The sequence below is a fragment of the Anopheles coustani genome, chromosome 2 (genome assembly GCF_943734705.1).
Source record: "Anopheles coustani chromosome 2, idAnoCousDA_361_x.2, whole genome shotgun sequence".
Classification (NCBI taxonomy): domain Eukaryota; kingdom Metazoa; phylum Arthropoda; class Insecta; order Diptera; family Culicidae; genus Anopheles; species Anopheles coustani.
In genome coordinates this window covers 37,524,714-37,551,547 of record NC_071289.1, presented here as the reverse complement: position 1 = coordinate 37,551,547, position 26,834 = coordinate 37,524,714, and the positions used below count along the sequence as shown (strand labels likewise).

General features: G+C 43.9%; 1 protein-coding gene across 1 annotated transcript; it reads right to left on the bottom strand.

Annotated features, from left to right (window-relative positions):
* On the bottom strand, nt 1–26,834 carry LOC131262942 (arf-GAP domain and FG repeat-containing protein 1). The gene is made up of 9 exons (XM_058265046.1): nt 26,818–26,834; nt 23,530–23,709; nt 4,201–4,389; nt 3,278–4,032; nt 2,454–3,031; nt 2,264–2,372; nt 745–978; nt 236–663; nt 1–150 (listed from the first exon to the last, which is right to left on the bottom strand). The coding sequence occupies exons 2-9, from the start codon at nt 23,691–23,693 to the stop codon at nt 106–108; spliced, it is 2,502 nt and encodes an 833-aa protein (XP_058121029.1). The 5' UTR covers nt 23,694–23,709; nt 26,818–26,834; the 3' UTR covers nt 1–105.

The window sequence follows — 26,834 nt, the reverse complement described above, 5'->3', positions numbered from 1 at the left end:
TTATTTTCCAATCATCTGTGCAGATAATTTCATTTACATGTCGGTATTTGTTTTTTTTTTTTTTGTAAAGCAGATAATTTACTATCTATACAAGATCTACGCTACTCATAAGAAAGGATTATTCGAGCTTCCTGCTGTCGTACCGGTGGCCTAAAACAAAGGAAAAACGAGAGTGATATGTGTTATCAAACCATCGGCTTACAGTAACAATGGATCCTCATTCGAGCTTCCTTACCATAAACGGGTTTCCAAAGTTTCCAAAATGATGCACCGGGTTGGAGTTAACGCCGGGTACTACTCCGTTTAGCGTAGCATTAAATTGCCCAGCATGCAAGCCACCGTTCGGGCCACCTACTGCCATCGCGTATCCATTACCGTTCGGTTGATGGTACCCGGTGGGTAGATAGCTACCGACGGCTCCGCCAACATTCCCATTGGCCACTGGGGTACCATTGTACAGCTGCGGACTGGAACCGTGCACAAATCCTCCTTGGTACGGTGACGTCGCGTAGAAACCAGCTCCATTTGGCAGCGCCTGATCTCGCGGTGTCCCTCCGTTCATACCATTAACTGGCCATGCCATCGTTTGCTGCTGCTGTTGCTGTTGCTGCTGTTGCAGCTGCTGGAACGGATTTGCCGTTTTGAACGGGTTTGCCGTGGACACTGTGAACGTAAATGTGGAAAAATTGTATGAATATCGGATCGGATCGGAGATTACACACGGCACCGGCGCCAAAAGCATACCTTGGGACGCGTGAGGATCGGCTGTACCATGACCATTCGTTATGCCGTTGGACGTCACCGTATTGTTGTTTGCTTCGGCCTGCTGTTCTAATTTTATCTCCCGGAACTGTTCATCCAGATCCTTCAGTGCGGCGTATCGATCGACGGATGGTGTTGAGTGCATGGACGTATTGCCATTGTTGGTGCCGTTCAGGTTACCATTTGAACCGGTCGCTCCAAGCGGCATCGGAAGACCTACAGGCGGAAGAACATCAATCGGTTAGAGAAATGTTGCAAGCAAAACACGGTAACAGACACTCTTTTATGAAAAACTCAAACACTATTTCAGTATGATGCGTTATAAACACAAGCTAGAAAGGAATGTAAAACTAAGATTATTAACTGCAAAAATAAGCTTATTCAATGCAATCCACATGTATAAGTGTTAATAAAGATAAAAATGTTTGCAACCATTATTGTAACGAAAAGCGCGATCCTACAGAACAAAAAATAAATGTCTGATAACAAACGATTTGTTGCTAAAGCTAATAAGAAAATGTTTATCGTTTGGAAATTCATTCACCGCCTCTTCCCAAAACCAAAACCAACGGAATGTAAAATAACAGAAAAAATATTACCATACTAAAACCGATCAAATAAATGTACGGTATGAAGTAAAATTGTTTGTACTATTCACAATAATTGTCGTCGTTTGCAATTGCATTTAATCTATAAGTTGCTATTTTTAACACAAAAGTGGTAGTATATCACTTTATCTGGTAACTAAATTATAAATTAGCTTTACTTTTAACACATTGAACGCCAAATCAGCTACTCCCTAGCCCCAACTATAGTATTGGACTCATTAGCTAGGGTAATTATAAAAAATTATCCTTAGCAAATCCTAGTTTTGCTTGATTTTTGATTGCCTTACGATTAATACATTTTATAACCAAATTTTAGGGAAACTAATTGTACTAAGCTTGGCCGTCAACGTGTTAACTACATTCCATAGTTTTCAAAACTTTATTCAAACAAAAAAAAAAATTTTTCCTGTAGGCTTTAAAAGAAGTTCAGGTTATTCTGTACTATTGAATTTTGTCCTAATATGTTCATGGATATCTCGACACAAAACATAAGTAGAATTCCATTTTGCTTTAGTAGTTCAATCGTTATCATGATTCTAATGCAACAAAAAAATAAACCAGCACATTCAGACTGGAGGATGGAAAATAATGGACGAACATGTACAAACGGTGCCTAGTGTTACGATGGTATACTATAAAACAAAACTGAATAAAGCATCACCAAAAATGTTTAATAATCAAAACGATCGACCACAATTTCCGGCCGCATCGCCAATGAAGCACCTTTCCAAATGAGTCACTCATGCTCTGATATAAATAAATATCTTAAAACACGAAAGTCCAACGAAACGGAGCGGACAGCCAACACTCTCAAACACACAACCATCGAAGGGAAGTGTTGGGTGCTGAATTTCATTTTTTTTTTGTTTTGCGATCCGCCACACCAAACTTACTCCATCGATACTGATCTGAGCGATAGTTTGTTGTTTGGGCAACCGCAGCAGCATGTTGCGGACTCGTCATCTGCAGAGCATGATTGTTACGAAACGGTTGCTGCTGCTGATGCTGCTGTAGTTCCTGCAACTGTTGACGGTATTGTAGTTGCTGTTGCTGTTGCTGTTGCTGTTGCTGTTGCTGATACTGTTGAAACTGATCCTCGGCTGGCCAGCAGCTATTGCCAAACTGTTGCCAAAAGTTCCACTGTACCGTCTCGTTCGGTGATGTATCCTCGTTACCGGAGTTATTGTTGAAATGATTTGCATTCACTGTGCATCCCAAGGAATTTCCGTTACCCAGCGGATGGTTCTCCTGTAGCGAGCCCGGGCCTTTGGGTCCCCCCGAAGGTAAATGATACTGAAAGGGAGCCCCAGTGGGGCCACTCTGGATGGAGTTTGCATTCGGCGAAAAACGGGTTTCAGTGGTGAAAGTATTTCCGAACCCATAGCTGCGACTTTGCGGCTTGCCCGTGTGCAAATTGTCTTCCGGTGACATACAAGTGTAGCCGGCAGTACCGTACTTCGCCGACGGACCGGTTCCGGATGAGGACGCCGTCGGTGTGCCAGCATTGGACCCCGCGTTGCTGCAGTTGCCCGCCAGTGTGTGCGAGTAAAAGTTTGCAAACGGATCGGATCCGGTCAGGCTTTGCACGCTGGCCGTGCTGCTGACGCTGTTGGTGGTGCTGCTATCGAAACTGTTCGAGCTGAAGTATGATTTCATGTTTTCTACGATTGCGCGTTCCATTGAACAGAATGCCATATGCCACCGACGAGTCCAAAAGCCGCAGGAAAGGACATAAAGAATAGGATATAATGTATGTTTTATCGCAACTTCCACTGGTTGCCGTGTAATGAGTAAAGTTCTGAACCATAAATGCCTTTCTTTTTAGACCTGCTCCCATTCCCCCTCCCCCCACTCACCCAAGAATCAACGCACAACCGATATTAGCTGTTCAATCGTTATTTAATTACCTGCCGAATTGAAGATAGGATTGTGGTCGAAATCGGCAAAGTTTTCCATCTCCCTGGCGGACGCTTTGCCGTTGAGTCCATTGTGCTGCCCGTAGCTCCCGTTCTCGCTACTGCTTCCGTTCTTCAAACTGCTCGTGCTGCCGTAGTGGCTGCCCCCGTTGCTGACGTTGTTGACGATGTTTGCGCTACCAAAGTCGGCCACAAAGTCCCCGTCCGGTGTAAACTTGTTGGCGTTGATATCGCCGCTGCTTCCCGCAAAACCCCCACCGCCGGTGCTGCTGTTGTTAAGCAATCCGTTCTTCTGATTGCGCTCGAACGTTGGCGGCAGTTGACCCTTCGCTGCGGCGGCTCCTCCCTTGATCTTGATGCCGTTCTTTCGCTGAAGCGCCGACTGACCCTTCTGCGGTGTCGGTGGCAGGATTTTGGGTGGATCCGCCGACGTCGAGCCGAAAAATCCACTGTCGTCCGGTGAGAATTGCTGCTGGAACTGGACGCCCGCTGTCGCACCGCCTGCCGCCGCCGGGGCAACGATCGAAGAGGATGAGTTCACCGTATTCAGCCCGTTGCACGAGCCGGAGTTGTTACGATTCAAGCGCAGCTTGGCCGGTGGGGGCGTTAGCGTTGGCGTTTTGAGAGGAACTAAACTTTCATTGGCATTCTTGTTGCTACTCCCTCCTCCTACCGACAGTGACGTCAGCGAGCTCGACGCGTTCGTGGGCAGCGACTTCAGCGGACTAGCAGGTTCCAGGTAGTATCTGTGGTGATGGGGATAAGTGGGCCGAAGTGGAACAGATTCGTCAATTAGTATTAGATGCCGTGCTGTCTGAAGTGACCGTCGACTGGCGACTGTGAGGCCGAACCAATCCCCGTATCGCAAATAGTACTTCAGTGAACCGCCACGGTCCCCCTTTGGCCGTACCTACCTTTGCTTTTCGTATTTGTCTATCATGAAGTCACGATGTTCCTGCTTGATTGCACGCTTGGGATCCCACAGGCCCAACCACGTCCGGCTGCAGTTGTCGTTGCCATTCTGTTTGAGAAACTCTATTTCCTCCTGTGTGAATGTGGCCATCGAGATCGATTTCACTCGATGCGGTGGTGTGAGACCTCGTCTGAAAGGAAAGAAAATTCAAACACATTAATTACCACTGAAATTGTGTTCTTTTCAAAAAGAGACTTATTAGATAGATATATTGCACAATAGCCGTATTAAATTTCTCGTTCTATGAAAAAAAAACATTGGGTTCTTTAATACTATATTAACCCATTTAACGTTAAGTGCAGGTGCTACGTTTTTCAAAGAATTTTAGTTCACGGAGAACTGAAGGAACTGTGGCTTATGAATTTTCAGGCATGATTTATTCATATAAATCTTTCACCTAAGATTCATTCAGATTTTATTCATGAATCCCTAAGGATTCAAATCTTCAAACGTTGATGAATCTTACGAAACCTTAATAAATCTTTCATGGGCATTTCACGAATCTAGAAAATTATTTCATTTGCGTGGATCATGCGACAAAAAAACCGGGTCCCTCTATCTATTTTTTGATCTTTAAACATGAATGAATCTTTGGGATTCATACATCTCTCATTAAAAGGTTCATGAATCTCTGAAACGATGCAAAGAATCATTCACATTCATGAATCTGAATCAGAATTACACAACTAGAAGGAACAGCAACATTGAAGGCCGTTATAAACATATGTGCCAAATTTCCCCGTAAACATAATAACGATTCAGTCCTGCTGTGAGCAAATTAGTTGATTAAATAACTCCAATGATTGATCTCAATTGGGCGCAATTAAATAACGAATTCACTAAACGAATTAGTACAATACTATCCGAATCCAATTAGATCAACTTGCCACGGCATCTTCGGCTACTTCGGCGCATTTCTTAACCGTTTTCCCATCTTTCCGATTGCGGTAGGAAAATTGTGATTGATTGCGTTATGTCCGCCGGTGGGCCAAAGTCTAGCGATAATCAATCGATCGAGGCGCGATAGTAAGTCGATTACTCGCGCCGTGTTCGTCTTTTACGCTTTCGTCCGCCTGTGTGCCGCACACAACCGGGAAACGCCATTAGACAAATGTTTGTATAAACAGTGCAATCCACCGGGGCCGGGTGTCGGTGTGGGCCAGCCGATGGGCAAGTGGTAGGCAGAAAAGGAGCAGCTACGGTGGCAGAATTCGACGAACTTAATCACTCTCCTCACGTAACGAACACCCGACGCCCTTGGGCGGTTTGTGCGCGAATAGTTCCCTGGCGGTTAGCCTAGTGGTCCCGGGGTTGCTTGGCAAACGGTATTGCGCATTAATCTCATCTTAACAGCCGTGATTCCCGTGTCTGGTCGGGCCCGACCCCCTTCCCGAAGGGCGCCCCCCTAGGTGCCGGCGATGGTATGGCGTGCCGGGATGCATTTGTGCTCGTGTATTGCAGCTGTTGACGCCACGCTCATGTCGGCATCGATTCTGATCCTTCCCTTGAGAAGCCGAGTTCCAGAGAGAGAAATAATATAGTGCTGTAATCAAACCAAACTGACAGCCCAAAGCAAAACAAAGAAGTAAAAACAAAAGATCCTTCCTGTATCCTGTACTACTAATACGTATAACTCAAGATTTAGTATAAATCCCAGCTGTTTTGAAATGCAAATATCTTCATCTTAACTTCTTTTTTGCAGAGAAAACATACCGCGCATTTTAATTAGAGAAAAAAAAAACCAATGACCGGCTTTGTTTACTACACACTCACAGACAAATTCGCAGCCAATGGCCCTCGTAAAAGAACTGCCGTTATCGGCGAGCAAACAACAAGCGGATTTATCGCCGATCGGAACAAGCAGTCACGTAGCGCGTTTATCTTTCGCTTTATGATGGCACGTTATTATAAGGAGTAGAAGAGCAAACAAACCTCCCGGTGCAAGGGAAGTAAACGCAAAAAGGCTGAAGCGAGCCATTTTAATCTTTACTTGCGTTCAATCCGGCCCACGGACAACGGATTGGGAACCCGGCAGGTTTATTTTTGTTCCAATATCCTTTGGTGGCATTATCTACTGTCTGGAGGGATTTATCCTTTGTCTGCTGCTGCACAATAAAGCTTAACGGTTGAGGCTTAAATTTTTTATTTAACAAATTTGAAACCTATAAAGAAGTTATACCCCGTTGAGGGTTTTTACAAAGAGTTGTAGATCATTGTTTTATTGTGTTAGTTGTAGATCTTTGTTTTGTAACAAATTGTAAAACTTCTATTTAGCTTATATAAATCATATAAATTGTCATGCTCTCTTCATGGATTCTTTCAAAAGAAAGAAGAAGATCTGTTAGTTGTAGATTATTGTTTTCAAGTAAATTAAAATTTCAATTTAGCCAACGACACATAAAAATTGTTATGTTTTTATTGCGTTACCATTCTCAAAACAGTAGAAATTTAAATTGTAATAAAATGAGGAAAAATTAAATTTGTAGCTCAAAAACAAACAATCTTGATTTTAATTTCTATAAAACTAATAGGAATCAATCGACTTTCCCACGCGTCGGCACACTCCTTCTTCTCTACAAGTAGAAGTAATGGGAATAATCTAGCTCATTCTTCTGTAAATCTAGTTTCAAATGTCACGTAGTACTTTAGCACGGAGCCCAAAGCGCCTTTCACTGATTGTGTCATACACTTTTTGCTGTGCGGCGCCAAGTCGAAACTCCGAAGGGAACTCAAAAAAAAAATGCCAAGACACGACACGGATTGAATAATAGTGACGCACGCTAAGATGCAGCATGACGGCTCGACGGTAAAACGTGAGTCATTTTATTTGACTATTTTTCCCTTTTCGGTACATCTGCTAGCACATAGGCTTAGCTGAGGAGAGCCGATTGGCCAATATTCTTCTTCCTCAAATGTCAACGGCGAGCACAAATCGATTGCCGTCGCCATCGCTCGGTCTTAAGGCACAATTAGAATGGAATGTCTGCCTTGGAGGAGCTTGGAGAACGCGAATAGACGGAGATTGCAAAACTACAGTTTTCGAATGAATGGTGAGAATGGGATTCCACTGGAAATGGGTGCATTCGTTCGCGTGATGTTAACACGTTAGCGTTTACTGGAAGAACCGGGCTTGGGAAAGAAAGATGGACGATTGCATATTTTCGTTAAAGAATGCAAGGGAGGAAAAAGATCGGAAGGGCGGTGGTGTTAGTATTTGAACAAGTTCACTAGCCAGTGCTACAGAAATTCCTTTCTCATTAGTCAATATGTTTCCCATATGCAGTGTGTTCTCATATATTTTCTTCAATAAGGCAACGAAAATAATAGATCATGTAGAGATACTTTTCTCTCCATCTAAGGTATTTTTGACACATGATCCAAGCTATTAAAAACACATACTCTTCGCCCGTCTTGTCCATTTTATCTCAATCAATTTTGAAGCCATAATATGCCGCAACGGCGCGTAATCACTTAGATACGATGTTATACCGTCGTGCATGCCCGATTTCTCCTCCAGACGGCCGCCACTCCATCGGACACCACGGCTTTCAGCACGTCAATCTACGCACCACCGATGAGGTAACGCGATTGATCACATAATCTTGTCTTTTCACTACTATCGTTGCCGCGCGAGACTTTTCTTTTTATGCTCGCAATAGGAAGCAGTTTTTAAAACGACGCCAGTGGACAACATTTCTTTCTAAGGATAGTTAGAGAAAGAAAAATTGGAAGTCCCATCAACGGAAAGGGAGTATGAACGCTCGCCAGGTAAGCAATTGAGAAATGGAAGGTAGGTTGTTGGAATGGGAAGACCTAATTTTAGCCACAACACTAGCGGGTAAAAAAAAAAGGAAAAACACACCAAAACTAGAACCTATCCATCCCCATCATACCATGTGGCCGACGACGTAAGGCAATCGTCCGGAACTAAAATGCCTAGGCAGAAGTGGGTGGGAGAAACTATTTTTAAACACCTGTTTACATCCGTGATGTATTTCACGACCCCCTCCCTCGCAAGGCGGGGTTGTGTGTTTTTAACTTTGGCCAACACTCATTCACTCATCGATGGTACGTGTGGGGTTAGTTTTCTTTTTTTTCGCACAACACAAACAAGCCCTTTTTTGGGCAAGAAAAGAAATGTTGCCTTGATCATGGGAGGGGTTCCTTTTTCGTTTCTTTTTTACAATCACGGCAGAAATAGTGCGTGACGTAAGATAGGCGAATTCGATAATAACAGTGGCTGCAAAATAAGTTCAACGTTAAACGGTAGAGTGTACGCTCAGTGATGGCAGTTTTATTTGGACGTTATATATTTTTTTATATGAACCACTCGGAACCGAAATTCATGCGTTTTATGCGAGGTGTTCAGTGCGAAGCGCATTTGGTAGCGGAAAAAGTTCAGCCGTGAAAACAATCATCTGTGACGCCACTGGGGATGGAATTAGGTTGCTGGTTTCTTATTTTCCGTCACCGGTTCGACCAACCGAAGCTGCGAACACGACGGTGGTTCGGTCCGAGGGAAAGAAAACCTCATCTTTATGACCTACCGACTGACTGACTGCACGCGTAATGCACCACCCTGTTGTCGCCTCTTTGTTTTTGTCGGCCGGCCGACGTCTTGATGGCGGAACAAGAGTGTCGCGACATGGTCTGTGGCGGTTTGACGCCGTACCTTGTCGAAGGCCTCTTCTTGTCCGTGATACATCGTCGTCGTACGGTTGGTGTTAGACTCCGGGATGGAAAACGATCCCGTCCGCGGTGCAACGTCAGCGGTTAGTACTTAACGCTGCTCTGAAAATGCGCATTAAGACGCCTTCGGAGCTTCGTCTGAACTTTTGTCTTGGGTCTTAAGTCGTGCTCTGGCGAGTAATAAGATTAAATATCTTTTTGCCAACCATTTGAAGTTATTGACAACGAGTGCGGAATGAAAGCGAAGCGGAAGGCCACCACCGTAGACCGGTTTGTTCAGTCGCATGGTTTGAATTCAAATCGGTACCATTACCCATTGCAAAATGACTCATCTTAGCACCCCTCTGCCCCACCCTGCCTTTGTGTGCCCACGAAAGTGCCGAACCTAAAGTGAAAAACTTTTACTTTTGCTTGCCATTCCAATCCGGAGGGCCGGAGAGACCTTTTCGATAAGGCAAGGGGGAGTCACAAGTCTACCAATAACATACACACACACACACATTCCCTGCAGACATAATCCGGATAGGCAGCAGTTTTTTTCTTCTTTTGCAAACCACTTCACTTTCCGCGACGAGGCTTTTCCTCCGGCAAAGGCAGCGCGCGCCTCGGCCGCAACGGAGTATCGCATTTCCACGCCAGCTTGTCTCCAGTTCCCAATGTGTACCTCTCCCCGCTTGTGTGCGGACAAAACCCCCCGTTCGTCATGTGGCCGAATGAGTAATGTCTGATACGGCGCGACGAGCCCTTCTGGGGGTGCAGTGTACGGTGTTTGTTTTCCGCCAGCTCGCTTTATCCACTGAGCCATGCAACTCCTCGTGCATGCAGCACTGCAGCAGCTTTCTTCATTGTTTGGCCGCCCGATGGAAGCTACAAAAAAGGGAATTTGATTGTTTATAGCCAGAAGTGGGATGATTGTTTTCCAATCGTTTGTGCTGGCTTTGTTTTCCATTTTTCAATAATTTCATCTCCTTTTAAGTAAACTGAAGTTTCTGAAGTTCAGAGACGCTTTGGGACGCTAAAACTTTTATACCACAGTAAAAACACTTTCCAAATATTTAGTTTAAGGGACTGCAAATGATGTTGAAGATCTTACAACATAACATAACGTTTTAAAAAACACGTCTTTAAAAACATATTTCCTCAAAACATGCTTGTGTTGCATTTTAATTTTAATAAAAAGAGACCCTAAAATTAACTATTTTCAACGTTGTTAACACTCTTTGAATGTAGGCAATATTTTCCAACATCAGCATATGTGTTGTAAAACATTTTAAAGTTTAAAAAGCTATATTATCGAAATTCCACTTTTCTTTTGTTCCGAATAGGCTAAGGGGACCAGTTCTTGAACTTTTTCTTGAAGTTTTAAAGTTGAAAGTTTATAGCAACTCATGTTAATTCTTGTGTGCCGGCTTATCACGAATAAAAAGAAATAAATCAAGTGCAATGAGTAATCAAAGGGGGATGTAAGTTTTGTAATTGAAATTTACATTTTATACCCTAAAGGGCTATGTATAATCTGTAAATAACACTAGAGATAGGCTTTACAGAGCTGAGGCGCCCTTTCCGAGAACATAAGAATCTCTTTTCTTAATAACTAATACTTTGAATGACTGTTTACTTAGTAAGACATCATATATCTTTAAAGCTAGGTTGAGTCAATCGGAATTTATTAAAGTTTTCTACTTAAAACGTAGTTAAATATTTTCTGAGACTTTTTCTTGACGCAAGTTCAATTGCATGGCCGCTTATTTTGCGTTTAACACTAAAAGCGCAGTTCATCATGGCGACTGAACGGGAAACACAAACGGGCCGCACTGGTGACATTTGAGTTTCACTTGCACACCCCTCCCACAACAGGATCATTACCCCCCACCCCCTGAGGGGGAGGTAGAAAAGTCGTCGCGGTAATGACAATGTTCCTAGAGTACGGGGTTTGCACTTTTCTGCCTTGGCTGATCTCGCAGAAGAATCGGACGGGGCATAGCAATTACCCTTCGTGCCCAACGGACGCCGTCCCCGTCGTTCCCCCTTCTAACCTTGGCCCGTTCCGCGCAATAGTTAAACACATTTTAATGCCGCGTGTGCGCGGATCGACGCCACGGCCCGCCACACTCACTGCCCCATTATGCCCGACGACCCCGAAAGGTGGAAAATTGTCCTCACGGACGCCACCACACAAACACACAGAGTGTTAGAGCCGCTTTCCGCACATTAGACATGCGTGGTGTCATTGCTGAACTTCTTGCACCCTCAATGCCGTTCGCTCAAGAAGCCGTCCACCGGCAGCAGGCAGCCAAGAGTGGTGATGTCTTGCATCTGTCGCGAAACCGGAAGCCGAAACAAAAGCTTAGCGATCGTTTCGCCTGTTCGTTTTCCGGCCCGACGCCGGCAAACATACGTTGGCGGTGCTTGGGGGGGTTTTCTTCTTATGTTGCTCAAGCTTTGCGGCATTTTTAACGACCAAAGGGGTTCCGTTTCCTCCCCCTCTCCGGCAATGGGTGCCATGCGTGCGGAGGCCAATGTGATGTATGTAAAATGATTGCTGAATGGATAACACAATAAGACTCGGCTGAGCAGGTTTTCCATCTTGGAAGGCGCTCGCGTTGAGAAAATTAGAAATCCAGCAAGGACAAAACGCTTATTTTATGTATCCCTTGGAAAAAAGGCAACCTTATGTGCGGCCGAATGGCAGATTAATTATTTTCGGCTTTGTAATTCACAGCTGTCACAGTTAATTTCTGCCTAAAAGGTACAAATTATTTATATCGAATTATTTGTTTAAATATCGTCCGCCGGTAGTACATCCAATTTTTTGGTACACATTGTGAGAAAGAAGTTTGACTTAAAAAACATCAAATTATATTTGGTTGTGTTGCCACTAAAATCAAATCAAAAACGTATCACATTTTCCGTGTATAACGACCTCTTTTTCACGTTCAAAAATGATCAAAGTTCGATTAAGGGAGTCGTTATAAACGGGTAGTAACTTTTCGATGCGATCATAGAGTGGAGGTTAAAACAAACAAAAAATTGTTAGAACTGATGAGAATTAGAAAAAACAACATTTTTTTTTCAAGAATATTGAATTTTTTGGGAGGTCGTTATTCAGGGGAAAAAACGGTATATAGTTGAACTGCTATTAAACAATCGGAATTTAAAATGTAAACAAGGTAAAATAACAACGTGTGTTTATCTTTAAATTGCTTAATTGCAATTGACATCGCTGAATGTCGCTAAACTGTTGATCCTATATTGATAGTGTTTTCGAATGAAAAATGGTTGAACTATTCGCATGATAGTTAGCACTTGGGCTTCAATTTACAATTAAATTGGGTTATTTTATTCTACAAGAAAACATTATTTCAATAATACAACCACATCAAGTTGTTATAATGATGTTTTTTTTGTAATGGTTTCAGCATCCCATGGGTATTTTTTATCTTACATCTAATACAATTTCTGTACAATGTCGTGTATAAAGCTACGTTTTTCATCCAAATCTCAATAGAACTGAAGCTGTTTTTTTTTAATATTCTAGGTGAACTAAATATGACTTTCATTCATTTACGATAAGCATATAAAAATTATTACTATGAACTATAAATAAAATTATTCGTCTTTTTCTATTTTTTTAATAAATAAGCATGGCATCAAAAAATGAAGAGCTAACAGCGATACACTTTTTTTTTTAAATTAAACAAATTCAGTAAAAAATCTATGTTGTTAGTAAAACAACTTTAAAAAGAACTTGTTCTAAAAAACCCACTTTTAACTGGGATGATTATGCGAAAATTGTGTAAGCTGTAAGATAAATATTACCGGGATGCTGAAACAGTTAATAGTGCTGGCGTCAATGAGCTCTCGATATCCCTGAACTGTAACACGCCATGAATGGGACTTCCTCAAAGGCCCGAGGGACGTTAAATGGACGTCAAAGCACTGCAGATATGCAATAAAACGAGGAACTGCATCGTACTGATAAGGGTGTAACCGTTTGTGGCATTTGTCGTCTGCTTCCGGAAAGACGCTGCTATCAACCAGACTGACCCTGATTTTGTCGTACTAAACTACGTCACTGTAAATTGATAACCTATCCATCCTACGCTTCTTGTGCGGGATTATATTGCATCCGCAGCTCATTAAAATTTGATGTAAGCTTTTTCCAGCTATGGTTAGAGAATAATTTCCCGGACTGACAATCGTTGCAAATCGGTCGTAATCGAGTCCCCCCACCCTGAAGTCCTCGTAAAAAGGAGATTAATAGTGCAGTCGGTGGGACGGGAGAGATGGTGGCAGCCATCACTAACGCCCCCGAACATTCGTTCGTTTGTTTAAAGGCGTTTTTAACAACGATGTAAATCGTGTACTACAAAACCGGCGTTCCACAAAGGCGCACGAACGGAAACCTCGACCGTTTGGGCGGAAGTGGCCGCGTGTTGGCTTACGTTCGCTTCACGTCCCGTTCGCGGGCGCCTACAGGTGCCTTAATGCTGCTCGACAGACTTGCCAAGCCGCCCGCCACCCAATCAGGCCAATGGGATTCCGTCCGCCTTGAACGAAGTGAGCATTAGAGGCAAAGAAAAAATCGAGCGCCAGCGCGATGATCTGTAACACTGCCTCATACACCTCCTCTCCTCGGCCAGGTTGCTGCAGTAGATTGTGGTACGTCACGAATCAAGGCTTCTGATTGATGCATCACACGCAATGCTGGGTGGTGGATGGGTCGGTTAGTTAACAGGTGACTTCGGTTTCAATCGTTGATCGCTTGACTAGGCTTTTTTTTTCGTTCGGTTTTAATTCGTGCATCGGCGAATTAAGATAGCCGACACTTTAGAAGCATTTACCGAATGGTAAACGGGCTCATGTCTGACGTGTTCCAAGGTAATTGATTATCTAGTACCTTTGCATTCCAAATTAAGACGTTAGTCTATTCGCAATGTAAAATTTGAGGTATATTTATAAATATTTGATAAAGGGTTGCGTTTAGAAAAAAAATCCTGTTTTGAATGATCCTTCAATGTTTTGTATAATTAACAAGGTACGCTTGGTAAATTTTATTTTTTTTTTAGAAAAGGAGTTTAACGATTTTTGTGCTGTTAATTGGGTGCCGGCTTTCAAGCTATTTTTTCCAACCAATCAGACCCATTTATGAGAAACTGCATTGCAGTGCCCTGCTCCTCCGGATGGCATGATGCGCCTGGTATTCAAAGTCCGTGCACGAACCAATAACCGTTTCTCATCAGCAAGGAGGACCCCCTCGCACATGGCTAGCGAATTCCATTCTATCACGGGCAACACGACAACATTCGGGCAACATAACTGACCTTCCGTTAGACATGCATATTTGGGCCACTGCCTACCGGCAAAGGTCCAAAGAAGACGCGAGAAGCTGACACCAGCTCGGCTGATACCGACGATTGATTTCGGTCGGCGGGTCCTCCTTAGGTCCTCCGCTGCAGTGCGACGAAAAGGGATGGCATGACCCATGTGTGCGCCAAAGGAAAGGTATCGAAACGGACCTCTCCTAGAAGGTCTGCGCGCCTGATACTCCGGCCGCGGCATCAAACGATGCCGACACCTTTTGATCATCCCGTGTGTTTGCGTTGGGTTTTTCGATTCGCTTTAATGCGATAATAATTGTTTGGCCCCGGGACACCCCGAAAGGTCCGCTCCTGACCGGCGAATGGTGGAGGCGAGGCGAGCATAGTAGAACACAGCGAAGGAAGGCAGGCATGCCAACATAACACGCGAGGCGACTTCTTGGTGTTTATGTCTGGTGAATGTGTTCAGGTGGATGTTTTCACACGCGCGAGATAGAAGAAAAACACAACTGCCTCTGAATATATATTAAGAACGATTAGAAAAATGTTCATTAAATGAAATGATTCAATTAAATGTAGGACTAAAAACGACAGGAAATATAAACATTGATAATTTTAATCCTACCAACTATCATGAACATTGAAAGCTAATTTTTCAGAAAACTTTCGTTTCCGATTGCTGTAAAATTTGAGCTAGTAAAAACTAATTTAGAGCGATTTAATACTAGAATACGATTTTTGAAGATTTTTCAAAAAAGTTAACGGCTACTTTTTAATATATTTGTTGATTTTTTTTGCGGTTTTTGGTTTTTCGATGCACCTCTTCATCCTTCCGCTAGCTCGGTATAAAGCAAAGAAGATCTATGTGAATCGAATTTTAATCCTTCTCAACTTTTACTTTTTCGAGTATTTCGCAAATGCACAAAAAAGTGTGCGTTAGAATGCTGATACATTAGGCCGCCAATGAGGATTTACATAATACATTTTGAAATAATAAAATCTAAAAAAACCTCTTTTCGTCCTTTTTTGCTTTACTACGAGATGAAGAGATGCATCGAAAAACCAAAAACGTTAAAAATAGTCAATAAATATACTGAAAAAAGTCTTTTACGGATTTGAAAAATCTCCAAAAATAGCGAAATTATAACGGTTTAAGAAGAGTCAAATTGGTTTTCGGAACAGGTCAAACAAAACAAAATTATTTTAGTTGTAGTTTTGGATTTTAAGAAAAGCCTTTTTTTGCAAAAAGCTGTTAAAATCGAAGAAATCGTTGCGGTCAATATGACCGCTGTTTGGATTCTCGTGTTTGGAAATAACACATTTTGTACGAACAACGTGCAAACATGAAAAATTGACCAATCTCTGAGTCACCTACTACTGGTTCGGAAAGTGAATGAAGCCCCGGCACCGGAACGTCGTGGAACGCTTTCTCAAGGCGCTTTCACGAGCCTCGACATTGATTTGGCATGCAAATTAGATCATTAATCCTAGCCCTCCCTCCTCATCCTACCCCGCCTTCTTCCGCTCACCCTGGGGGCTCAGACAGTCTCATCCTTCTCACCGTTCGCCTGCATTTTATGCCCATCCGATGTAGCGTCGTTTGGCTTTCTCATGTGTCTACCTTCGCCCCTTCTCACTCTCCCCCGTTTGGCGAGACCTCTTTGTCGAGGAAGCCAGTTTTTCCTCCATTGTGGCATTGTTTTCGCCTGCAATCTAGGTTTTCCCGGTTGATGTGCATGCATCTCATTTTTGCCGACCGACACACCACCAACTCGAAAGAAGCCACTCGAGCGCAAATGAAACTGGACAGTTGGAAGGCTTCTTCTTCTCCGTTCCCCCTCCCCCATGGGCAGCTTCGGTGACACTGCTCCACTGTACAGCGAAATTTGTTATGCATTGCAAACGCCAACAAAAAGGCGCTTGGTGTGGCTTAACAGTGCATCATTGCGATCCGGCGATCATATTGCCGCGGCCGACCCAGTTTCCGGGGCTCCCAGCGGCCGAAGCGAAAGAGAGAAGCCGGCTTCCGATGGCGATGGTTGTGGGGAGGGAAAAGTAGTGCAACGTTTTCATTTTCCGCTAACGACATTGACTTATTTTCATCAGCCGGCGGATGTGGGGATGGTGGGGGAGTCACTTTCACATCTTAGGCTCATGAATTTTCCATACCGTGCAAAATTTGCTTTTAAGATTTGATCGGAAACTGTGTCTCGGCCGAGATAGAAAACAAAATGCGCGTGGTTTTATTGTTTTACGCCACAACCGGCTCGTGAAAAACACAAGCACTAAAATTAATTTAGTTTTCAGCATAAATCATTGATAAGGACCTTAACAAATAAACCACAAGCCAGTTTGTGAAACAAAATGTAGTTTGTAAGATAACTGTAGATCTGAAGCAAATTTCAAACCATGAAATTTAAAAATTAATATGTTTTAAAACAATATTACGGAGGCTTCCCAAATGAAACGATGAAATTTGTACAAAAGTTTAATATATTTTTTAGTATAGGTATCTTACTTTAAAAATATAAGAAATAGTAGGAGAAATACGTCAATTTTAACTTCAAAAACAAATAAAACAAACATTAATCTTCAAATTGGTGCTCATTTTTCATATTTTTTGGTGTACCTGCTTTAATATAAAAAAATAAATACTATTATGAAATTAATTTTTGAAAATTTTATTTCACAAAAGAGAATTGATGTAGGGACATCTGGCACCTCAATCTACTTCATATTTTAGCTTTTTCTTATGTATGGAGTTCTGTGTACACTAAAAACTCGACCTATACTGAACCGTCGCTTCTGAAACTATTCACACGTTAAGTTTAAGTACTGCAGATGTTGTTGATGGCTTGTGTAGAGTAAGTATATTTTTGTATGCAAACCGCATTGTAAAATCATGATTGAACATTTTCGTTAAATAAACGATTCCTACACGACCATCTGTCGTTTCGTCAAACGACTGCAAATAGTGATTCGTTTACTCCACGGTTCACTTCAAGTGACCATACTGGTTTTAGCTTGTGTTTGCTTTTTGGTCCGTGGGTTTTGAGTGTGAATACTTCTTTTTGTTTGCGGCCAACGTTGTTTGCCACGGTTTGGTGATAAGAGACAATCTCCTAACCAGAGTGTCACGGTCATGATGCCTCGGTCGTTTGGCTCGACAAATCACCGACAACATCGAGCGGACGAATGACTGACCATTGACATCATCCGAAAAATAATGGCACAGCAGCACGTTCTCCCATACTAACCCCTCCCGGGAAAAATCTAATTTAAATTATAGCTCACTTGTTTTTAATTTATTTTATTATCGACCCCAGGACGACGTTGCCTTGGAACAGTTGCAATATGAACTATTTCATGCACAAGCTCTGTCAAGAAATCTTCAACTACTTTTATAAACAATGCGTCTCCTTGTAGAGGAGGACATTTCTAGGTGGTAAAAATAAACTGAACGAGATTGAAATTGCTGCTAGAGTGAGTAGTGACGATGCAATTTTTCCCCGCTTTACGTACGATTTGCGTTGAAAGTAAAATGCAACACGCACCAAGGGGCCATTTTTCCGCGTCCAGTTCGCCAAACGAACCAGGCGAACGCTTCAGTTATGCGGAAAGTGAAAGAGGAAAGTAAACCCCCATATGCCGACACAAAGCAGCACCCGGACGGTATGGTGATTGGTTGGCCACGACGGCGGGAATGGAGTGTGTTTGGAGGAAAAGATGTGGAGAAATTTTAATAATTTAACGACCGCCACGGAACGGGTTGCGGCGACCGGACCAACTCCACCGTTTGCGTGGTGAGTGGGGTGATGAGTTACGTACTTCGTCTTGTGTGAAGATAAACCCCAAGCTTAATGCTTGCCAGTGGAGTGCAGCAGAAGTGCTAAATACTCCACATTTCCTTTAAATTTTCCGATTGCAATCTGGCTTCCATGAACTGCGGGAATCCATAGCTGCAGCTCCAGATGGTCCGACGGGGCTCTCTCGGCATCGATCGAGAATTTGCATTGCACATCTCCCACCCCCATGCTTTTTTTTCTTTGTTTTGCACACCACGATGCACACCAAAGCACACCAGCCCCGCCGGCGAACGACGGTGCGTAGGAAGCATTTATGTATTTTGCCGTAGAGAGGTGGCGTCGTCAAACATTTGAGGCACTTTCGCGGAGACACCAATATCCGGTTTCGCCGGCGCGAAGAGAGAAAGGACAGAGAAAGGGGATCAGTTGTCAATCGATATTCCAACGACCTTTTGCACCGCCCCCACTGGGGGCAAACATCCTGGGCAAACCTTTTTATTTTTCGCAGCCCGTTTTTCTCCATCCATTTAGCACGCTCGACAAACACCGTCGAGAAATGCAATTTTGAATTGGGCGAGCCGTTTTTTTTCTTCTTCGTCATTCCCAAAGGCGGGCACACGGGGGTTTGGAAAATCGAACAAGCACCCTTCCTCGCAATAGGGGTATCATTGGACTAATGGAAAAAAGGATTCGATAGTATGGCTTTTGGCATGGTTGCTGCAGCGGCCTACATTCTTCACGCCAACCGAAACACGTGTACGGCCCAAAGCCTGAACCAGAAAAAGGCGATTTTATCGACAGCCAATCGAAACATACACCGATTGGCGTTCATTCCCCGTGTGATTGCCAACACAAAAAACGAGAAAAAAACAACGGCCAGAAGCAGAAAGATTTGCAAATCAATCCCTGACAATGTTTGGGTGATTTTTTTTTCATAAGACCAAAACACATTACACGCCTCCGTTTTTGGGAGATGGATGTGTCATTTTTGTTCAATTTCAAGGACAGTTTTGTTTCGACGATGGGGTGGGGGGAGGGGGGGGGGGGGATGAGTGAGGGATGGTTTTCAATCAATTCAACTCATCCATTTCCAACAACCGGGATGATGATTGGGGCAAATATAAATCACCGGGCGAACGTAACTACCATCCACCAGGACGATATCATGAAGTGACGATACATTTCGTTCGTAACCGTTATCCACTTAATTTTGATCAAATAAGTCCATCAGCGCAACAGCATCCTACGGCCATTATCGACGCGTTCTGGCATAAAAAGGTACATTATTCATGGGCGATGAAACCTGTTTCTCATCGGCGGAATGGATGTGACCCAAAAAAGCTCACAATCACCCGGGTATTTGGGAAAAAGGAGGGCGAAATGCACATTCGTGGGGGGGTAAGCAGTCTCGACCAAGAAGCGCAATGGACCGCTGTTTAATTGATGACTCATCCGGTGGCAAGTGCGGGTCGACTGTCACATTCCGGTCCTCATTTCTGGGAGAAGGCGTCCCAGACAAAAAAGGGGTTATTTTTGTGAAGAGAATCCACCATCGTCGATTATTTGGGATTGGCCGTTTCTTATGTATTTTTATGCAATGACTTTGAAAGATTTGTCCTTTGGATGGTAAATAACATGTTTGCATAGGTACACCCTAGAAAAACACAGGGCAGAAGATCAACGCCGCTTCTTTCTACGGCTCCATCATCGAGCGTTTTCGAGTGAAGTTGCTTCCTTCGTCGGCATGAGTCAACGAGTCATCGAACAAACGCAATACAACCGCCGAGCAAGCTCGCGAGCAAAAAATGCCAGCAAGCGGGAAAGACCAGTATCACGTACTTGGCGAACCGTACGGGGTAGCTTCGGAGCGGTTTGGAATTTCATAAATGGAAACGAAAACCGGTTCTGCCATCGCCATCGAAATGACGGGCGGGCGAAAAGGGGTTGGGGGGGGCAAATCGCAACTGACCGAGCAAGCCGCAGCAAATCGGACACAGAAACGCGACTGGAATGGAATGCGCGGAAGAAGCTGGCCCATGGAGGCGAAGGGGGCACCCAGCGAAGAAGCCTCCGACGTCGTCGTCTCTGTTCGCCATGCGAGAGTTTTTGTACTTTGTTCGCGCCCTCGGCGGCGCTGTTGTTGTTGTTGATGGAGGAAGTTTTGCTTTTGGTCGCGATCGCTCGAACCTCGAGGAACCTCTTTGGCGCTGCCACTGGCCACCACCGTCTGCCAACGCGAAATGAGGTTTGTTTTGAATGCATGCGCTGACCTAAACAACGGAAACGCCGCGCAATGGCCGCGATCTCGCCGCGGCGCAACTATTTTTCCAATACACAGTGTGCACGGGCTGAAGCATTCAACCATCAAGTAATAATAATAACAATCCCAAGAGAACATTCTGGCCACTGATAAGGAACAGTGATTGCAGTTGAAACTAGTCGGAAACGGAAGCAAAAGTGTTGGTTGAAGCAATTTACAAAATGAGATCATTAAAATCAATCCAAAGATAAACGAAGAAAAAACCCTTGCAAAAAGAAGAGCATATACAAGACATATGGAAAACATAAATCAAAACGTAATAGAGCTGACTTGGTTCTGTCTCGCCTGAAACCTATTTTTAGCAACGATCGCATGTGATCGCATTTTAGATCGCATATCAGGACCAGATAAGTAAAACGTTCAATCTACACTAGAATCGTCTATGTGGCTGATGAATACAATAAATTAAGAACAACTGTTCCGATACGGGATACAAAAAGGACTTATTTTTACTAATTTATAAATGAAGTTGTACAACGTTGAAAATTAAAAAAAAAAACCCCAACCCCCATCATTTATTTATCCATCAATCCGAAATGGTTCATACTCGGATTTTATACTCGAAGTAGTTTCTACTACTAGCGATTCCCCACATGTCTTTCCTACTTAAATTAAAAAATGTGAAACGTCAAAATTAATCCAAATTTAGGTGATGATCATGCCTAAGCCTATCGCACTGTCCAATGGCACAAGTGTAATATGTCATGTTTAATTTAGGGATATTATTTGTAATCCATAAAGTACAGTATAATATCGCTTTAACATTTTTTCCAGTTTTAAAACTTCTAAATGTAATAGTCTACTAGCATGAGACACGTCTGCACTTATTAATGGAACACATTAATGTCTACTTCAAAGCTTAATAACTGTAGCATAGTCGTTTGTTTAAACTGCCATCGAGATTTGCTTTGATATTGCATACTGCTTGAGGAGCAAAGAATAAATGCATTTTAAACGAAATCGGGACCGTGGAAAGTGCATCTGTGCAATGGGAACTGCTCCCTTCGTGTAGCCTTAATTTACGCGGCAACAGTTAACTTCGTGTCGCTCCATAATTGTGGGCCGGTGCGAAGGACTTAATGCAATGATCCATCGCCGACAAGTGAGGAGCGGAGAGGCAACTCGTTAGGGACCATCACAGCTTGGCTGCCATACACGGGCCGGAAAGGCAATCATCTCTGCTGAACTGTGTGTATGTGTTGACGGTCGTACCTGAAGGGTGTCCATTCGGTTCCCTTCTAAGTAGGATCGCCCGAACGGTGACCGTGTGTTCCATATGACACCATTAGGGTGCTCTCATCAGGGCCACTACTACCTGTGCGACATGTCGGCCACGGTGAGCCCATCATCCGGTGCAGTTATGTGCGCTCATTCCGAACCAGAAATGCAGGTTTCTGCCATCAACGCCGCCCGAGGGGAAGGTGGCCAGGTAGGTCGGTGCAGCCGTGCGATCGTCTCGGCAGGTGGGATGCTGGGGTGGTGGACAGAAACATAACCACAAATACCTGACGGAAGGGGACCTCGTTCGACACAAAGCTCGATCGCAGCGGAAGCGGGCCATTCTACCAGCCCAGCGCGGGATCATGGGATGTATTGAAATGTACTTCTACCACGTCCGCAACGGGGCCCAGCGGGGATGAGGGTGTGCGGGGAGAGGTAGCTGGTTGCTGACAAAACGACGCGAAGAGCCTTAAGAAGCGGAGCTGATGTCGCGCTGGGTCCGTCAACGTCAACCCGGTGGCAGTGGCCCCGAGATCGTCGCTGTCTTCAGGCGTCTTCGCGTGTGCATCGCACTGTAACGAATTGACAATTACGGGCGAACGACCTCCGACTTCTTTTCTTCGTTCGTAGAAAACCCCAGTGTACACGTACACAAGGCACGATCGATGTGTGGAAATGCCGAGACTATGCGAGATCAGTTTGTGCCGAAAAGGAATGGAAAGGAATGGGACTGGAATGTGCTCAATTCCGATGCGCTTAGGTAATCCCAGCCAATGAACAAGACGTTGGTCAACCGTGTAAAGGTTCCCTAAAGTATACGAGGCGGATAGCATTTGGGAGTAATACGGAACTGCCCTACACTGTCAGACCTTGGTTGGTTATTACCCCTATCTAATGACATTCTAGCAATGTACAAATGAAAATTAAATTCAATTGCTTGCTGCCATAATATAAAGTGCGCTCACCGTAACGTTTTGGTTTACAAACTAACTTTTTCACGTAGTTATGTGGGATCCCTGTTTAGTGAGGGATCCCTAAGAGAATACCTTTGTTTTACAGTTTCTACCTAAAATTGAAATTTCGTGCCAGTGTTACAACACATGAATTTGTTTCATTTGAAATTTTACAATTGGGATGGCGAAGTAAAGGATGTAAAATATAGCAGATGCATGTTGTAATTTAATTCCTACCATTTTGCCTCGCGTTAAGGAAGCTTGAATCAATTCTATTTAAATTCACTTCAAGGTTGAGCATGATACTGACTTTTATAAACAGTTCCAGTCATGTAAGTGAATGTATATAATTTTCTGTATTTCACTACAAGTGGTGATTGACTTCTAATCTCATGTGTTGTACATACAAATATCACATAAAAACATAAACAAACCTATGGGTTAACCATGATAGCAAGATGCTTACAATTTGCATAGTGATACGGTAATCGTGAATCATCAAGCGAACAGGGAAAGTTTTGCGAATGCTAAAATAAAAATACAATCCTAAGATGAATCACACGTCGCAAAACTGAAAGCTGTTGACGCCAGAAGAATTTGAACAGCTTGTTTTTTTTACTTCTTGACCCTTTACCATTCAGATTCTTCTTATCAAACGGTGCATCCTGTCCAACATCTCAACCCTCCCCAGCCTCTCCTTGCGAATCCGCCTAATTGTTTGGATTATTTACTCCCCAAAACCCGGCGTGTGTGGTCAGATAGTGCTGGGGAAAACCCTGCGTCGAGAGCAGTTCTTTGCTCGCGCACGATATTGTGACACATTGTTTACAAGAACGTGCTTAACCGTTTCATGGAACCCGCACTTGAACCGGAGCGGAAGGAAAGCCGCGCGGGAAAACCATGACGGTCGCTTAAATCAAATTAACGGCGTCCAGAGGAAGGGCCGGGGCTAAAACTTACAGTATGCCGGAGCAGCTGGTGCAGACGAAGGACCCGATGGTCATGTTGATGTAGGTTGGCCCTTTCTGGCCACAATCGAAGCATTCTTTGTTGCCGCCAACGGCCACCAGCTCCCGTAGCGTTTTCAGTATTTTGTCATCAAGTTTCTTCCGCACCAGGGCCATGGTGGTGGTTATTTGTGTTCTCTTTGCTTCGCGCTTGGGTTGGGGTTTGTTGTGTTTCTCCTCTTTTTCACGTCGACTGTTATGCTTTTACGTATGCCCTCCCGCGCCGAGGAAGAAACTCTTTGTTGCGTCGCACTCGCCTTCGCCTATCTCCGACCACTTCCGGTTGCGATGGGGAAGATGTGCTGCGGCGGCCTGAATTTCACCCGCACTACCACCGCACCTCCTCTCACGCAGCTTTTCTTGCTTTTCCGCAGAACGGACGCGGCGAGAGCAGAGAACGCGGTTCAACGCACTTGACACGGGGAATCCAGTGTTGGGAAGCGGGTGAATTTAAACACTTTCTACCACTTAGGGGCACATTTTTGGCCGTGCTTTCGTTTCACAAACACACGGTACGATGACACTGAATACTTTATAAACAGCAACACTATTCTATTGGTTTTTCCCAACTGCCCAGTGAATGACACCGTCGATGTCAACGGAGCACTTTACAGGCAGAAAGGCAAACCCACAACACGAACCCTCTCCAAAGCAGTCTCTGCTTTCCGAGCGCGCACAAAATCAACAAACGAACTGAATCAGCCACACAGCGACTGCCGACTTTCTCTTTTGTGCTCCTCTGCACACACTGCACTGAGCGATGCCGAGCCAGCAGCCAGGGAATTCCGGATCACACAATCGAGCAGCGCACTCCGTCGTCGTCGTCGTCGTCTTCGCCGTCGCGAGGCTTTTTCACTACTCGCAAGCAGCAGTTTTTTACCTTTGCATCTTGCCACTTGACAGCTCGTTTTCTTCGCTTGCGGGACACACAACCACTACTCGCCTACTGCCTATCGCACTGAGAAACAAACACACACATCGTCGAGCCCGAACGCAATCGACAGCAGTTAGAAAGCGATGGACGATAGACGTGAAAGGGATCGCGCAAAGATGAAGAACAGAAAAGAAAAACAAACAGAAAAAAGGTGATTTAGAATAAAAACATCAGCGCGGATCAAAATCGTTGATTCATTCGTTCGTAAACCAGCGATTTTCGCGTATATTGTGCGTGTGTGTGTTACGACCCTTCAGCGGGGAAAAACGGTCAGCCTACTGCGGGCGAAGGTGCCACACACGAGGGGACGAGAGGGCGACGGGGCACACGAAAATATAATTCAATTTGTGTTACGTAGTCCGAATGGCGTAGCGGGTTTTCAGAGATACCACTTCTCACATCCGATTTCTCTAGACTGCTGCGTTCACGGTAGTGATGAGAAGAAGGAATAGCTTCTTATGATCCGATCTGCTCTCTTGATTATATGATCTGATCTGATCCGAAGATATGAGAGCAAATGCTCCATTATGATCCTAGTGACGCCATTACCCGTAGCGCTATGGCGATGTGTTCTGATCTGATCCAATACGCTCTTTACCGGCAGACCTATGGCGATGTGATCTGATCTGCTCCATTATGATCCTAGTGACGCCATTACCCGTAGCGCTATGGCGGTGTGTTCTGATCTGATCCAATACGCTCTTTGCCGGCAGACCTATGGCGATGTGATCTGATCTGCTCCATTATGATCCTAGTGACGCCATTACCCGTAGCGCTATGGCGATGTGTTCTGATCTGATCCAATACGCTCTTTGCCGGCAGACCTATGGCGATGTGATCTGATCTGCTCCATTATGATCCTAGTGACGCCATTACCCGTAGCTGTATAGCGATGTGTTCTGATCTGATCCAATATGCTCTTTACCTGTAGACCTATGGCAATGTGATCTGATCTGCTCCATTATGATCCTAGTGACGCCATTATCCGTAGCGGTAAGGCGATGTGTTCTGATCTGATCCAATATGCTCTTTGCCGGCGGGCCTATGGCGATGTGATCTGATCTGCTCCATTATGATCCTAGTGACGCCATTACCCGTAGCGGCATGGCATTGGAGTACGATTATGCTCTTCTGATCTGATCCGATCTTTGACTAAGAGCAAATGATCTGATCTGCTCCTGAAATTTTGGAGTTTTCTCATCACTAGTTCACGGGACTGGCAGTGTTTGCTTTCTACGGGCGGCCTTCCTCTTCAGCACGTCGGTCGATTGGCCATCACAGTAGTGTGTTGGTCTTCAATTACCGCTGGCTTATTGCACTTCGCACCATTGCACTCACTCGCCCATCCCAATACCCCTAGCTTGGTCAATTAAACAAATAAAACTATTCTTACTGTCCTCAAAAACGCCCGTAACATATGGCATCGGACGGACGAGCGAACGCAAACGCAATTGCTCCCTATTTTCGACTATCAAGTGACAATTTCCAAACGAACACAACAAAACCACTAGAAATTTCCTCCACAAAGCGAAGAAATGTATGCTTTGCTGCCATCTGTAAAAACCTCAAACGAAGTTAATTTTCACTGGCAATTTATTGTCTGGCAAATGCGGACCGAACGATATTGCGTTGAGTTGACGAATCAGGACAGTTTGTTATGAGGTACCACAGAAAGATTATTTTCTCTTTCAACAGCTTGCTAAACTACAACGAACAAATATTTACATTTTTCACTTATTCAACTCTCTTGTCAGCTTGACAATGACAGCCAAGATGCATATACCTTTCTTTTATATTTTTCTTGGCGACCCATGGAACAAATCCGCATTTGTTCCCCCGTCTTACCAATTGCGTTTACAACCCTGGATCTTTGTTAACCGTCACCCGTTCAACCGCCTACCCGGGTAGTTTTTGGAGTTTTGTTTTGTTCTAACTTTTGATTGGATTGACGTATCGGCATGAAATTTATAGAATACCTAGAAAAATTCATTTTCTATCGTTCTGCTAAAGAAAAAAAAATTTCCAAGGAATTTAAATAATTTTTATTTGCGTTTTTGGGTTGATACCCCTCAAACGTTCAACCGGACTACCCGGGTAGTCCATACATTTTGTATGGGAGATTCCGTTTTCCTGTACTTAAGACTTAATAACTTTTTATCTAGTCGTCGGATCGATTTGAAATTTTCAGTGAAGATACTTGAGGATGTTTCCCAAAATATTGTATAATTTTTATAATTTTAAAAATTCATTCAGTATGTTAATTTGAGGTTCCACAAAATTTCACCATTCACATCTATAACCATTTATCTGTGTAGTTCATATAT